Source organism: Bombina bombina, chromosome 1 (assembly GCF_027579735.1).
Source record: "Bombina bombina isolate aBomBom1 chromosome 1, aBomBom1.pri, whole genome shotgun sequence".
In the NCBI taxonomy this organism is placed as follows: Eukaryota; Metazoa; Chordata; class Amphibia; order Anura; family Bombinatoridae; genus Bombina; species Bombina bombina.
In genome coordinates, this window is record NC_069499.1 from 1,392,780,386 (window position 1) to 1,392,797,744 (window position 17,359).

Here is a 17,359-nt window from a genome sequence, read left to right on the forward strand (position 1 = left end):
ATCAGATATATGTAGAAAGAACAAATAGAACATATTCTGCTATGTTGAGAACATTGGAATGTGAAATATTCATATTTTCATGTCAGGTTAGCGCACTCGAGAAAATGCATTCTGGTTTGCGCGCGAGTAGGGTGTTAGCTTAAATATAGATATGTGTTTAAGTCCCTCAACCTGTAGACTAAGTTTTTCGGGGCAGGGCCCTCCTCCTCCTGTACTAATTTGTTTACTTCAGTTTATTACATATCTGTATCTTATCACAACTGTCATGATAAACCCCTACATTTGTACCCAGCGCTACGGAATTTGGCAGCACTATACAAAAAGAAAAGATAATAAGAGAAAACGAGAAAAAGACAGAAATTGCCTGGAGCTGTAAACCTCTTATTGACCCATTTTTATAAAAACATGAGCTTGTCATTAGAAAGTACTTCTTGGGGGTGGGACATGCTTAAACTGACTCCTTAAATGTGACCTATAGAGCAAATATCCTCATCCTGTGCGAAGCTCAGAATTTGGTTTAAAGTGAATAAATATGCTGAGGTTGGGGTATTTAGTTTTGAGGCTCCAAAAAGAGGACAATGTGTCTTTTATCAGCAATTCAGGTAATACCAGCTGCCTCTGAGCTATGGGAGGCCTGGGACATAAGCCAAGAAGGAACAGTAATGTAGAATTGTGGTTAATGCCGGTTATTTGCTTTGGAATCTAAACTTTATAGGATTTTTTTTTACTGTGTTCCTCATTTAAAATTTCTTCATAGTATAATATGACTTAGGTCTCCTTATCAAGTGTACATCTGGCAAATACAATAAAAAATATATGGGCAGCAGCTTAATTTTCAGAGCATCTCTCTCTCACACACATAAACATTACATATACACACGCATATATATGTATATATAATTATATACACATTATATATATATACATACACATACACACATTACATATCAGCACTCACACACACACGCATTTATATTTATATATACTGTACATACATATATACAGGTAGCCCTCAGTTTACGCCGGGCTTAGGTTCCAGAAGGAATGGTTGTAAATCGAAACAGTTGTAAATTGAAACCCAGTTTATAATGTAAGTCAATGGAAAGTGAGTGAGAGAGGTTCCAGGCCCCTCTCAAAATTGTCATACGTAACACCTAATACATTGTTTTTAAAGCTTTAAAACGAAGACTTTAAATGCTAAACAACATTATAAACCTAATAAAATAATCACACAACACAGAATGTATTATTAAACTAAGTTAAATGAACAAAAACATTTGCTAAACAGCATTATAAACATAATAAAATAATCACTTCACTTGCATTTTTCTGCAAACAGTTCTTTCTATGCATTCCAATCTGGACTGATTTCAAAGGATGATCTTGTTCCTTTGAAATCTGCTCGATAGCTCACGTCTGGATAAACTGAATAATTTCAGTTTGCTTGGCTTTGCAGCAACACAAGCGGACAGCTCCACCTACTGGCTATTTTAATAAATGCACTGCTTCTCAATGCTTTTCAATAGCAGTCACATGACTGGAAAAAAAGGTTGTTATTCTGAAACGGTGTAAATTGAACCGTTGTAAAACGAGGGCCACCTGTGTATATATATATATATATATACATACACACACATTACATATACATATACACACACGCATATATATGTATATATAATTATATACACATTATATATATATATATATAATTATATACACATATTATATATATATATATATAATTATATACACATTATATATATATATATATATATACATACACATACACACATTACATATCAGCACTCACACGCATTTATATTTATATATACTGTACATACACACATATATATATATATATATATATACACACACACACACACACATTACATATACATATACATATCCACACTCTCACACACACATTAGCCTCAAAACAAGTATGATGATGTCAGTCACATAATGACATGACAAATAAAAAAAGAAGTGATTTTTAATGTGAGATTGATCTGTGCTAGGGGCTGTAGACATATTAGTTGTGAAGTCTGACTAAGCACTTGTCGTGGTTTGAACTACTACAGAACAATGTATATAAGAGGCAGTGACTTCATGATATGATAAATGCAGTAAATGAAGTTAACTCAAAGGAATGAATTACCAGAGTCTCAGGTATTTGTGGTGGGATTAGTATTACTGAATGATGAACATTTCAGAAGAGTAAATATACAATGGAAAAAAACGCGGACCCATTGGTGGAGTTAAATAAAAAGATGTAAATCTCTCCAAAAATAGATGTGTTTTTAATCCCTTTGGCCATCACAGAAAGTTTGTAAAGTTTGGCTTGTGAGGCATTGTAGCCCTCTCTGGAAGTCAACAGGTTAAACTCACTTTGCATCTCCACCTCCCCAACAGCAACAGTAGAGATGGGCCCGCCACCATTGCTACTGCGGTAAATGTGCAGGGCATCCATGAGATCGTTCTCCAGAGTAAACTCTGAATCCCATTCGTAATTTTCATCCACTGATGTATTCCTCCTGGTTGACACAGAGATAGAAGTTCACATACATTGTATAAAGCCGTGTGTTAGCACTGTGAAATTGTAAGACAAGGAATACATATACTGTATCATTAATAAATCACACCTTTGCTAAAAAATATATTACTATCTTTAAAAGGACATAAAAGTGAAAAAAAGAAAATGTGTCTTAAACATTTTATTATTGCACTATTGTTTGCATACAGATATGTGTTTAACCCATGAAGAGGGGTTACAAACATAGCTGAAGTCATTCCAGAGCAGAAATACACTAACACACTGGTTGAACCAAAGAAAAGCTGCATATTGGTGTAGCTACCAATCAGCAGCTAGCTTCCTTTGGTGCATTGCTGCTCCGGAGCATATCTAGATATGCTTTTCAACAAAGGATACCAATAAAACAAAGGCAATTAAATAATGAAAGTAAACTAAAATGTCTGTTTAAATTGCATGCTCTGTCTGAATCAATTTGTTCTGACTTTTATGTCCCTTTACAAATATGCAAAACACATTTTTTTAAAATCTATTTAAGAGCAATAGTGTAGTTAGACAAGAAAGAGGCAATACTAAGCTTTATTTTAAAAGGTAAATATAAAAAAGAAAAAACACTAAGTTGAATCCAATAGTTTATTGGATATGAGCCATATGAGGTATTTTAGTATTAAAAACATAAATTATGCTTACCAGATCATTTCCTTTCCTTCTGTACAGGGAGAGTCCACAGCTGCATTCATTACTTGTGGGAATACTGAACCTGGCCACCAGGAGGAGTCAAAGACTCCCCAGCCAAAGGCTTAAATATCTCCCCCACTTCCCTCATCCCCCAGTCATTCTGCCGAGGGAACAAGGAACAGTAGGAGAAATATCAGGGTGAAAAAGGTGCCAGAAGAACAAGATAAAATTTAGGGCCGCCCAACGGAGAACACGGGCAGGAGCTGTGGACTTTCCCTGTACAGAAGGAAAGGAAATTATCTGGTAAGCATCATTTATGTTTTCCTTCTTAATACAGGGAGAGTCCACAGCTGCATTCATTACTTGTGGGAAAATTATACCCAAGCTACAGCGGACACTGAATGCTAACGGGAGGGCAAAAAGAGAGGCGGCCCCCATCTGAGGGCACCACAGCCTGCAAACCCTTTCTCCCGAAGGCTGCTTCACCCAAGCAAAAAACTCAATAGAATTTTGAAAGGCTAAATAGTCCACCCACCAAAAAGAACCCTAGAGGCCTCATCTTAGAGGCCAAAGAGGATGCCACTGCTTTAAAAGACTGAGCCGTAAACCTCCGAGGAGGCTAGCGTCCAGCTGAGTCATGACCCAAGCGGAAGATACTTCTCAACTAAAAAGATAAGAAAGAGAAAACTGTCTATTCTTACATAGCCTGAAGATAGATCCTTAAGGCACTACTCCATATCAAGTAGAAAACTTTCCTTCACAAAGAAGTTAAAGGAGAAAACATTTTACCCAAAACTACAGCTGAAAATGCGATATGACACAACCTTAGGAGAAATCCTAATAAAGTCTGCAGAACAGCCTACTTTCGTGGAACACCCAAAAAGGAGTGATGCAAAGCAAGGCCGTAACTCAGGGACTGCTGTTCGCAGAAGTAAGAAAAGACATCGAAGGATTTTAAGATAATGACCTAGAAACAACATCATGCATAGGTACAAAGGTAGCCCAATGCAAGACTATAAGAGTAAAGTCCAAACCCCAAGAAGGAGCATCTGAACTACACCTCTGCCTCACCACAGTCAAAGTTCTAGTAAAAAACTGTATGTCCAGTAATTCAACGGGTCTCTGGAGCCGGACAAAAAAATCTGACAGGGCCAACACTGTCCCAACAAGGAACTTAGCTAAGCGTTCCTCCTCCAGATCATCCTGGAGGAAAGAAGAGTCCTGGCAGGCCCAATAGAGTGCCAGGACAAACCACATACTTCCTGGCCAAAGGGGTCTGCCACACCTGAGATAGATGACAAGGGACCAGCTAGGCACTTCAAGGAGAGGACCATAACCTCTCAGAAAAACTGTCTCATCAGCTAAGACTAAGAGAAATCTCTCAAACTGTTGCAGAGAACAAAGATTTGAGAAAGTAAAAAAGAGACCATGTTCCAACAGATCCCTACAACAAGGACAAACTTCATGGAGGCCAAACCACGAAAACGGGAACCACGATTTATGCGGCCTCAACGGAGCAGTCAGAATCACTGACACCTACCCCTGCTAGATTCGAGCCACCACTCAAGGCAAGAGTGATATGGCAGAAAAAGGGAAAAGGGTAATGAAACTCCAAGGCACTGCTAATGTATGCATTAGCTTTTCCTGAAGATCCTGAACCACAACCCATAATGGGTAGACTGCAATAAAGACGGACGTCCAAAGATTCTCCTTCGGCATCCCCTTGCAGTTGCAATTCAGATAACAAAAAGATATCTCTGGATAAAATCCGTCACAAAGAGGGTCGCTGACAGCGAGCCGCAGTGGGCCTCTGCCCACCACCAAACTAAAAATGCTACCCCCCCAACGCTAGGGAGACTCTTGATCTCCAAAGGAGATCCAAGCCAGCAAAAGTAAGACCGACTAGATCCCTACACTGGGACGAACCCAGGAGACTAAAGCCTTAGAGCAGAAAGGATTTGCCTGAAGATCCAACATATCAATGGGAGGAAAACCTCCGGAGATCCTGGCCCCTTTAGGCACACCCTCACCAACCTGATGGGATGTGACTGAAATCCAAACTGCCCCTAGAGATAAGAAAAGTGTCCCACAGTATAGGGAGGTCTTGACAAAGACATGAGAGAACTATTCTCTCAACCAGTAGTCCAAGAAAATCTGCAAAAACAGATTGGAAACATTTCCACTGCACTGCCTCAACCTACACCGAACCTCGAATGGGATGTGACCTGGCAAAAGGGATGAAGTCCAAAAGGACCCCAAGACAAGTCCTCACCCTCCCAACACCGAGCTAGCGATGGACTGAAGCAGGTTTAAAAGGCACGACCTGAAGGGGCTAACCTTAAGGTAAAGTCTACCTGGTTAGGAAGGCTAAAATAATATCCAGGGATACAACCTGGCACCTTCACCAGAGAAACTCTGGTCTAGATCCATCTCTGAGGATCGAAGAAAACAGAAAAAAGTCCCTAAAAGACTTCTATCATACGATACTATGGTAAATAAACCAGCATCGTCAAGCCACGGGAACTGTCCAATAAACCCCGGATCCCAAACAGAAAACTTAGGATCAAAAACGAGATTACTGGGAGAGACGGTCTAAGGGAACCGGATAATACCCCCGGAGGAAGAAAAAAGGAAGGATATCCTTCTCAACAGTGAACCTGTAGTGCTTCAGAACCAAACCTGGAAGAGAGAACTTATATTCTCCCTAAAAAGGAGACAAACCAGGTCAAGTACCCTGGAATCCAGATAGGATGGGAGACCCCTCCCTATACTGGACCCTGAAACAAACTGTGTAATGAAAATAGTCTTACACTGCAAAGGTACTCCAAAAGACACCTGAAAAAAAAAACCCTCTCTCTCTGCCGAAAGACAAGGCAAAAGAAGAAAAACTGCCCAGAAATGCGAGACGTGGAGCCTAGCTCCGGTCTCTATGACCCCTGGAACCGATATGATCCAGAATCAAACGCCCAAACAAGATAGAACCTAAAACAGGTCCTTTCTTCATCAAGGTTAGATGGACCTGCTGAGTCTGGGCCGGAATAGCTAGAACCAACTCCTTTTCTCGAGACGAAGGAAAGAGTAAACGTAATCGACATATCTATCAGTGCAATTCGGGACTAAACCGAAATTCTTAAATTCCAGCTTCTGCTAGAAGATTGCGAACAATCCATGACGTAAATCTGACTTGAAAATGTCGAGGGAACCATCACCTCGAACTGAATCAAGATGCTTCCATAGGAAATATTGACAACCGAGGTCGTCAGCGTCTAACATCACATATGATGAAATGTCTTCCGAAAAAGAGTTTCTACAACCAAGAGCTCTTAAACAAAAAAGCTATCCTAACCGGATATAAAAGAAAATAGGCCCTGTAGAGCTCTGGACTGGGATTCTAAAAATAAAAATAAAATGTGTAGACGAGAAAAGAATAGGAACTCCATCCTTCTCCACTCGTCTAATCAAAATCTAAATCTAAATTCTAAATCCTCTTCAGTCGGAGGAATCAAATCAACAGATTCCGACCCTGGAGGTCCTACCTCTGAAGCATCCCCAGATGACTGATCGGATACAATCGTCAATTTACACGACGGACCCTGGGCAGGAGTGCATGGATTAACCCTTCGCTTGCACATAGCAGGAAGAGGCAAAATCGCTAAGGCCGTAGAGATGGCCATGGGGAACTGCGCAGTAACCTCTGGTGGAAAAAAGGCCCCTTCAGGTGAAGGAGCAGCGGTACCCAGGGAAACTGCATGTGTAGGAACAGAAGATTCTAGTGAATACACCTCACAGGACGAGGAATCCTCAGAGGCGGAAGGCTCAGTGATTTCTAACATCTCAACATTGGTTGATGAGAACACCCTGTTGCGGCATACGGAACATAATTGAGGGCTGGACTACCTGAGCCTCCTCACAATATACACAGGTATCAAATTCAGTATTAGAGGGATCCCCCTCTAAATGATCAGAATCCGCCATAATTCGTCTTATTATAGAAAAAAACAACTGCCACCTTATACCCCCAATGGCTGGGGCACTCACCACTTCCTATGACCCAGACAGATAGAAAAAAATCGCTCCTTGCTGCCGACACTCGGTCAGGAATAGGAAATGGGAAAAAAACGTGACCATTCCCAGTCACCCTTGTGCGTCATGCAGGACCGCCCCTGCTAAGGAAAAAGTGTGCCAGCTTAATAAATAAATAAAACTGCGCAGCTCTCAATATAATAAAAATAAACAACCTGTATGTTCCGTATCAGCCTATGAGCCCAAACGTCTTACACACAAAGCAGTTAAAATCACATAACAAACATGATTAAACAACCCCACTGTTCAATAATCCCCCTCAGGGGATATTAACCCTTGATTCCATACAGATAAAAGGAGTCCCACTGTGATCCTGTCTTCTATCGTTAACATATGTATAAAAAATTAAATAATCTTACCAGAATCTATGATGTCGAACAGAAACACGGTCCTTCAAGTTTGACAGATTGTAGCAGAGCTTCTGACATGGACTTGAGTGAAGAAAATCAGGCAGCGAAACTCATCAACGCTGAATGCTTAGGAGCTGTTAATATGAGTCTGGATGTTTTCAAAGAAAGACTCTCCCTGTATCTCCAGACTCTAACTTTCATCAATGCTCTCACTGAGAGGCTGACAAGACTACTTAAAACTCCAGTCCCATCTTGAAGGGTACTACCTTCCATAAGGAACTACTCTGAAATCTTCTCACACTTCTCTGCCAACCTCCTGTGACGAAAGGCAAAGAATGACTGGGTGATGAGGGAAGTGGGGGAGGTATTTAAGCCTTTGGCTGGGGTGTCTTTGACTCCTCCTGGTGGCCAGGTTCAGTATTCCCACAAGTAATGAATGCAGCTATGGACTCTTCCTGTATTAAGAAGGAATTTGATAACATAAGGACTGGAGAGGCTAGCGAGGCTTAAGACGCTCGAGGGAGGCTAAAGAAAAATATTGCACACGCCATGCATTCAGCGCACGACTAGTAATCTAGCCACCTATTTTTTAAAAGTAGCCAACCCAAGTATTGATCTAGGCCCATTTTGGTATATTTCATGCCACCATTTCATCACCAAAGAGATCATATAAAAAAAAATGTGTTAACTTTTTCACAAACTTTCGGTTTCTCACTAAATTTATTTACATACCGCTTGTGCAATCATGGCACAAATGATTGTAAAAGCTTGTTCAGAAATAGCAGACATGTATGGCTTTGCCATTGGTTTTTGGTAATTAGAATGCAGCTAATTGCAGTTGCGAACCTGTAGTATAGAGATTATCCCTCCCAAACAACTATCTTCCCTCCCTCACCCCCCACCCCACTGGTCACCACTATCTTAGGTACTGGCAGTGTAGAGATCTTCCTCAACCCTCCCACCTCCCTGATCTCCCCCAGATAGCTCTCCCCCTCCCACAAAAGGCGGCCATCTGTCTGCCAGTACCAAATACATATAAATATTTTATTTCTTTTTTCTTCTTCTGTAGTGTAGTCATCCCCACACCTCCTCCTTCCGGCAATTGTTAGTGCCTCCCACAACCCCTTTTTCTGTAGTGTAGCTCCCCATCCCTCCCTCTCCCTTCATTTTTTTTCCTGCAGTGTAGGACCCATCCCACTTCCTCCCTCTTTCTCCTCCCTCCCACCGCTGGGCCAAACAACCACCTCCTGCTTTCCCTCCCACACCTTCCTCCGGCACAGTGTCACTGTCTGTAACGATCTTGCATCTGCCTTCATATAGTGTCCAAAGAACAGATTGTGCTTAAATTCCATATGAAGATAGATGCTTGGAGCTCAAGAACTCCAGCTCTCGGTTGTAACTTTACAGCCAAGATTGCTGGAGATTCCTGCAGCTCAGACGTATATATACATTATGCGGAACAATGAGCTTCGTACCGCATGAAGTGTATATACACATCACATTAGGTCAAGAGGTTACGTCAATTTACAGTGGAAAAACATATCTTCCTTTTTTTACATAGAGATGCTCATGTGATATTTTCTAGTCAGCTTTTTACATACAGTGGGGCAAAAAAGCCACCAATTGTGCAAGTTCTCCCACTTAAGAAGATGAGAGAGGCCTGTAATTTTCACCATAGGTATACCTCAACTATGAGAGACAAAATGTGCAAACAAATCCAGACAATCACATTGTCTGATTTGGAAAGAATTTATTTGCATATTATGGTGGAAAATAAGTATTTGGTCACCTACAAACAAGCAAGATTCCTGGCTCTCACAGACCTGTATCTTCTTCTTTAAGAGGCTCCTCTGTCCTCCACTCATTACCTGTATTAATGGCACCTGTTTGAACTTGTTATCAGTATAAAAGACACCTGTCCACAACCTCAAACAGTCACACTCCAAACTCCACTATGGTGAAGACCAAAGAGCTGTCGAAAGACACCAGAAACAAAATTGTAGACCTGCACCAGGCTGGGAAGACTGAATCTGCAATAGGCAAGCAGCTTGGTGTGAAGAAATCAACTGTGGGAGCAATAATTAGAAAATGGAAGACATACAAGACCACTGATAGTCTCCCTCGATCTGGGGCTCCACGCAAGATCTCACCCCGTGGGGTCAAAATGATCACAAGAATGGTGAGCAAACATCCCAGAACCACAAACAAAGGCTACCATCAGTAACACACTACGCCGCCAGGGACTCAGATCCTGCAGTGCCAGACATGTCCCCCTGCTTAATCCAGTACATGTCCGGGTCCGTCTGAAGTATGCTAGAGAGCATTTGGATGATCCAGAAGTGGATTGGGAGAATGTCATATGGTCAGATGAAACCAAAGTAGAACTGTTTGGTAGAAACACAACTCGTCGTGTTTGGAGGAGAGAGAATGCTGAGTTGCAACCAAAGAACACCATACCTACTGTGAAGCATGGGGGTGGCAACATCATGCTTTGGGGCTGTTTCTCTGCAAAGGGAACAGGACGACTGATCCGTGTACATGAAAGAATGAAAGGGGCCATGTATCGTGAGATTTTGAGTGCAAACCTCCTTCCATCAGCAAGGGCATTGAAGATGAAACGTGGCTGGGTCTTTCAGCATGACAATGAACCCAAACACACCGCCCGGGCAACGAAGAAGCATTTCAAGGTCCTGGAGTGGCCTAGCCAGTCTCCAGATCTCAACCCCATAGAAAGTCTGTGTTGCCCAGCGACAGCCCCAAAACATCACTGCTCTAGAGGAGATCTGCATGCAGGAATGGGCCAACATACCAGCAACAGTGTGTGATAACCTTGTGAAGACTTACAGAAAACGTTTGACCTCTGTCATTGCCAACAAAGGATATATAACAAAGTATTGAGATGAACTTTTGATATTGACCAAATACTTATTTTCCACCATAATTTGCAAATAAATTATTTCCAAATCAGACAATGTGATTGTCTAGATTTGTTTCCACATTTTGTCTCTCATAGTTGAGGTATACCTATTATGAAAATTACAGGCCTCTCTCATCTTCTTAAGTGGGAGAACTTGCACAATTGGTGGCTGACTAAATACTTTTTTGCCCCACTGTATATGTTGCATCACTTTCAAGTACTTCAGCATGTGATTAACATACTTGACCCTTTAAATGTTTAATTCATGCTAAGTTAATATTTTAATAAACACTATTACATTTATATATTTTAAATAAAATCCGCATACTGAGTGTTACAAATATAAACATCAGACTAAAACTTTACATTAACACAACTGTTTGTCCACATTTAAGCAGCAGAACACATTTTTATAATTTAGCAAAACAAAACCACAAACTGTTTGAAAAGAGGTAGAACTAGTAATAGTTAGAACTATCACTGTTTATAACATTCTGTTATTCACTCTTTCAGAAACTTTGAATTTAAATGTAAAAATGTCAGCATGACCACATGTTCCTGGCTGAGGCCGTCTCTCTTTTTGCTATTTTGCCTGCAGCAGAGAAGAACCACTCACATGGTGATAATGTGCCGGAGATGCATAATTAGGGTTTTGCCAATTTCGTCAAAGTGGGATTATTATCTTTGTTAGCTATTCACCAATGCTAAGTGTTTTCCACTTTGGCAAGTGGCCTCTTAAAGTAAGCCTGGACTTCATTCTAACATAAAAAAATATCTTGAATATCTATATGCAATGGTAAATAACCAGCTATAAGGTTAGGGAACAATATCTAGTCCGCTCTAAAAATAACAGATATATAATTATAGAGGTTGAATCTGGTACAAATCACAATTAATTAAAAATATAAAAAAAGTCAAAAGTGCTAAGGACTTTATATCAATAACAGGACAAAGCCATACACATTTATCTATACAGTACATATAATCAGCAATACCAAGCAATCCGCTAATAATTGTGCAAACAGATAAAAGTGCACATCAATTTGAAATAATAACTCCCATCAATTAAGGGCTAGGTGTAAATAACAAAGCTCAGCACTATATCACTTAAAGTATAGTCCCAAATCACCTGATTTAATATAAACAATCCAAATGATGACTCCTGCTATATCTGGGTTGCACATAAGCCAGGAGTAGTTGTAAACGTATACTGTCCTGAAAAAGTTAAAAGTAAACGTCTGTAGACGTCCTTTAGGCTAAGGGCATAACCATAAAACACAATACCATGTGCATAAGCTCATTCTGGTGTTGTGCCCAGACCAACTAATTGCAAACCAACTAATCGATTATGAGATTTGTTGACAAATATTTTCATTATCGATTATTATCGATTATAACTATTAGTTGTTGCAGCTCTAGTGAAAACATTAACAACTTGTTTGCTGTAATTACTTTTTAATCGCCAAACTCCTCCAACCACTTGCTTTTTTTTGTAGGAGCCAATCCAGACTTGTTACTAGAATAGATACAGCTTTCCATTGTCATTTTATTAAAGGGACACTGAACCCAAATTTTTTCTTCCGCGATTCAGATAGAACATGAAATTTTAAGCAACTTTCTAATTTGCCTTTGAAAAAGAATTTTGAAAAAGAAGGCATCTAAGCTGTTTTTGGTTCAGAACTCTGAAGAGCACTTTTTTATTAGTGGATGAATTTATCCACCAATCAGCAAGAACAACCCAGGTTGTTCATCAAAAATGGGCCGGCATCTAAACTTACATTCTTGCATTTTCAAATAAAGATACCAAGAGAATGAAGAAAATTTGATAATAGGAGTAAATTAGAAAGTTGCTTAAAAATTCATGCTCTATCTGAATCACGGAAGAAAAAAATTGGGTTCAGTGTCCCTTTAAAGGATAGAAAGGTCAAAATTGAAATCTGTATGGGTGCATTAAAATTTTAAATAGAAGCATTTTTGCAATATATTTCTATTAGCAAAAATGGTTCTAGAAAAAGCCAGCCCATTTTTGGTTCAGCAGCTGTGTAGCGCTTGCTGATTGGTGGCTAAATGTATCCAGGTGCTGAACCAAAAATGTGCTGGCTCCTAAGCTTATATTCCTGCTTTTCAAATAAAGATACCAAAAGAACAAAGAAAAAAATATAATAGGAGTAAATTAGAAAGCTTCTTAAAACTGTTTATTGTCTCTTTAAGCTAAAATTTTAAAAAATTTGTATGTATTTTAACGCCAAAATATCTTAGCACTTTTTTTTTTATTACCAATTTGTGAATCTAAGGATTATGTCCTTGTATCACATACGTCTGGTTGCCTTGCTTGTGTGACTGTCCATAGCATATCATTGGCCTTTGTACTGTGCTTGTGTGCACGTCTTAATAGACAAACCACCCAAAGTTTACTGTATGTTTTGGGTTTTCAGGACATAAACCCTTGAACCCACACAAATTGTGAGATTAAAAATCAGAAAAAAAGCTTAATTTAATATGTATAACCAGGACTTTTTTCTAGGGGTACTCACCAGTACTGAGTACCCCCCACCACTGCAAACTCATAAGAGGTAATATTTGTAGGGGGCTGCAAAATACATCAAAGCAGAATTTATCAATCCATAAACAATGGGTACTGGCACCTTATCTTTTACAAAAAAGCACTGTGTATAACCATACATTTACCATAACAAATGTTGGTTACAGCTGTTGGTCTGGTTTTGCAAATATGTTTTATTTTTATTTTTTTTAAATAGCTGTGTTTTATCAATATAATAACAAATATATTTACTTTTATAGATTTTAAAAGCAACTGGAATATATAACAAAGAAGCTACCCTTCATCCTTACCTGTTGCTTATTGTGGCTAATAGGGAGTCCTTTCTGTGCCTATAGTCCTCTGCACTGGAGCTTTGGGATCCCCCTCCACTGTGCCAACTGGATGTTTCACCTAATGGAGAGTTGAGGTAGCTGCCCCCCACAGACTGTGCCAATGAAGGGGGTCTAAGAAAGGACACACTCCCTCTGCCACTGCTCTGACTGGTGAGACTGCTTCTCATCACCTTCTCTGAGCTGTGTAGAAAGAGTGATTTGTCTACTGGTGGCCTTTGCTTTTCTAGGGCCTGGAAATCTGTAAACACTGAAAGGGGCTGGTCCTTTAGAGAATAGTCATGTCCAGAAGAAATGGTCCTGTCAGCTCTGCTGTCCATGGGAATACCTCCCAAACCCCAATGTGTTCTCTGACATACTTTTAAACGTTCTGTGTTCTCTGGGGAATGAGTCCACTGCAGACTACCTGGTAAGACTGCCCTAGCCGGCCCCAAATTGTGCTCTGGAGGTTTTAGAAAAGACTTTACAGGCACAGACTGTTCTTGCTTATTGTGTATATAAGTAATAGAGGGCAATTTCCGGGGAACATGTGGAGTCTCTGCCTTCCGAACCCCACTTGTTCCATCAACAGGCATTAACGTCCTATCCTCTAGACTCATTGAAGTTTGTGGGCTTTGTTCTACAACCTTAGAGGAACTGAGTTCTGAGCCCCTAGTGGCTGGTTCCTCATCTTGCATTGGCCAGTCACCATCCACACTCATTTCCTTGAAAAAGGGGAGACTGAGGTATTGGAGTATACCACTCTGAGTTGACAAACTGTGTCTCAGTTGGCTCTCTTGATCGCTGACACCAATTGGTTTCTGCAGTAGTAAGGAAGGTGCTCTTACCACTTCACTCAATGCTGAGAAAACATCATGCCCTGACTCTCTCAAAGTAGAAACTGTCCTTTTCAAATCCCCCTCTATTTGGACAGAATCTCCACATCGTGCTTCCTCTACTTTACTATATGGAAGGGTCACTGAGGATGTTACTGGACTGATGTCTGCAATATGAAAAGGCATTGCTTCATCTAATGGACTACTACTGCCACCAAAATACCTTCCCTGACGGTATCCAGAATTCCTTGCCTCTTTGCGGGCCTGGCCTGTTGCCTTGGGTCTCATCTTTACTTCCTCCTTCCATGATCCTGCTGACCTTTCAGGAAGTGGACAGACTTGTAAGTACGCCTTTGCTTGTGAGCACTGACTGAGATCTGATGAATCCCTGGCACTGAATTCTGGATAGAAATCTGTGTCTATTGCATAGGGAAAGCCTCTGAGGCTGCATTTTGATCTCTGTGTATCTGTCTCCACCACAAAACGCCCATCTGGCCCACGGCTGATACGCTCCAATGGTATGGATTCTCCAACATGACTCTCATAAACTGTGTACTTGCCGCTTGTGCTACTAATGTGACTAAGCCCAAGATTGTTTCCTGGATTCTCTCCCAACTTCAGAGCTCTACGGAAGCTCTCATATGGTGACGCTCGAAGTTTTAACCTCATGAGACTGTCGGGGCTACTAGAGCCATTAGATTTTCTAAAAAACACAAAAAAACAATAAAACAAAAGTAATTTCAGAAATATTCTATGCATATTTATCAAAAAGAGTAAAACATAATTCTACAAAACTTGAATTAGTGGCAAATGCATTTATAAATATACTAAATATGTATGATGGTTATATTAGGGTAGACCTTGTAGTGGACCAAAACTGAATTATTTTATAGCAGACCTACAGCATTATAGAAATTGCAGCTGAAGAATGGTATTTTGTACCACATTAAGAATATTCTTTTGATCAACCAAATAAAATATCCAATGATTATTATTATTAACTTTATTTATGTAGACATGTAGATCATAAATATTATATGTACATATATATGTATATATACATATATGTAAGTAGATGTTATGGAGATAACTGTAGACCTTTCTATATTTGTTATATAGCAGTACAAGTGTGTTCATAAGGACATAATGAAGAGTGACACAAAAGTGTCTCATGACCACAACATTTCTAGACTCACTTGCAGTCCGGTGACCCACTCCCATAACTGTTCTTTGGTGGTTGGACCCAGAGACATGAAGCCAATGAAGGAGAGGGAAGAGACTCATGATAAAAGCTACAAACAGACAGCTTGATGTGCGTGCACAGGAGGTGGCATCATGAGCATGGAGACACTTACTGTGAAGGAGAAGCTTTCTTGGGTTGGGAGAAGACCATTGGTGCATCTGGAAGGTTATGAGAACACAAAAGGGATCAAATGAGGAAAACAACTTGTGAAAATGTGACCTCATCACTTCTACCCTAATGACCTATTTACCACCAATCAAAATTCTGAATAGCCAAAGAACAAATAAAACTGAGTATCATTAAATGTTTCCATCATATAGCAAGAAGGTTGTAGGACAGACAAATCATACATAATTGTTTTGAGCCTACTACATCCCTTTCTTAGTGTCTTGTAATCAATTCCAAATAGCCATATTTTAGTAAACTGCTCTAACAATGCAGACTTGCACTGACGATTTATGAGATTATAGGCAATGACAGTACTTGAGAGCCATAACAAAGAAAAGAGCTGCTTAAACACAGTTCTTTTGTAAGTGGCAAAATAATTTTTACTGAGGGACAGAGGCTCAAGCAAAGTAATGGAGCTCAAGGTCTGTAAAGACCTACAACAAATCTATAATGTTGGGAGAAATTGGTGGTCTATAGCTTAGTTCTAGATTACAAAGTAAAATTAAGCCACAAAGCTCTGTATTTTAAAATGACAGTGCTTTAGCTTGTCCCCACACTCCGTAGAGAGGCCAAAAAACAAATACTATAACCTAGGATTTCGAAATGCTGCAAATTGCCTAAACCAGTAATTTCATTTGCAGCACTTTGAAAACCTAAGTCCCAGAATTTGTTTGGCTCCTCTAAAGAAAGTGGGACAAGCACATTTTTTTTTAAACAAAAGAGGTGTTTAATGGCTGTTTAATGCTTGTTGAGGCATGTCCCTATCCACCAATAGCACTATGGAAGATTACCCTGTCAGGCCTAGTTTCCGTTGAGGTGGTAATGTTTGGAAACTGTTGGAAAAAACATTAACTCCATTAAAGTCTATGGAGAATTTTTATGTTATCACCAGTTTCCAAGCTTTACCACCTTAATGGAAACTAGCCCTCAGTTAGGCATAGTTTCCATTGAGGTGGTACATTTTGGAAACTGGTAGTATTTTTTTTAATCTCCATTAAAGTTATTACCAGTCCTAAAAATACCCTCACTTGACCCCTCCACCCCTTTTAACTATCGACCGGTCTCCTTACTTTCCTTTGCTTCAAAATTATTTGAGACATCCAGCACCTGACATTTCTCTGACGGTTGGAGACTCTATTCTCAACACCTCACCCCAGGTCTGCTGTCTTGGGGTCACACGACTCAGAACTCACATTCAACCCACATATAAAAGCGCTTACCAAATCCTTCTGTTCACACCTACGCAACATTTCCAGAATTAGTCCCTTCCTTACTCAAAAAAACTACAAAATTACTTATTCATTCCCTCATTTTGTCACGCATTGATTATTGCAATCTAGTTCTAAAAAGCCTTCCAAAAAAAAAAAAAACTGCCTCTCCACCCCCCAATCTATTATGAATGCTTCAGCTAGACTCATCCATCTAAGTCGCCAATCTACATCAGCTGTTCCGCTCTGCCAGGCTCCCCATACACTCCAGAATACAATTTAAAGTATTAACCCTAACTTACAAAGCACTCAACAGTCTAACTCCCAACTATATTTCCTCTCTCATCGTGAAATATTCCCCACCCCGTCCTCTTCGATCAAACTCTGACCTACCTCTCTCCACTCCTGTATAGTTCAGACGCTCCTTGAAAACCCATCTATTCAGAGAGGCTTACCATCTCTCCTCCATACCAAA

General features: G+C 40.0%; 1 protein-coding gene across 1 annotated transcript in view; it reads right to left on the reverse strand.

Moving 5' to 3' along the window:
- Positions 1-17,359, reverse strand: part of IGSF9 (immunoglobulin superfamily member 9) — a 217,708-nt gene that overhangs the window by 2,230 nt on the left and 198,119 nt on the right. Inside the window, exons 17-19 of the mRNA XM_053719910.1 lie at positions 15,621-15,666; positions 13,412-14,968; positions 2,389-2,534 (exon numbers count right to left, since the gene is read on the reverse strand). Of these exons, the coding sequence (XP_053575885.1) occupies positions 2,389-2,534; positions 13,412-14,968; positions 15,621-15,666 (1,749 nt within the window). The remainder of the gene's footprint in view (positions 1-2,388; positions 2,535-13,411; positions 14,969-15,620; positions 15,667-17,359) is intronic.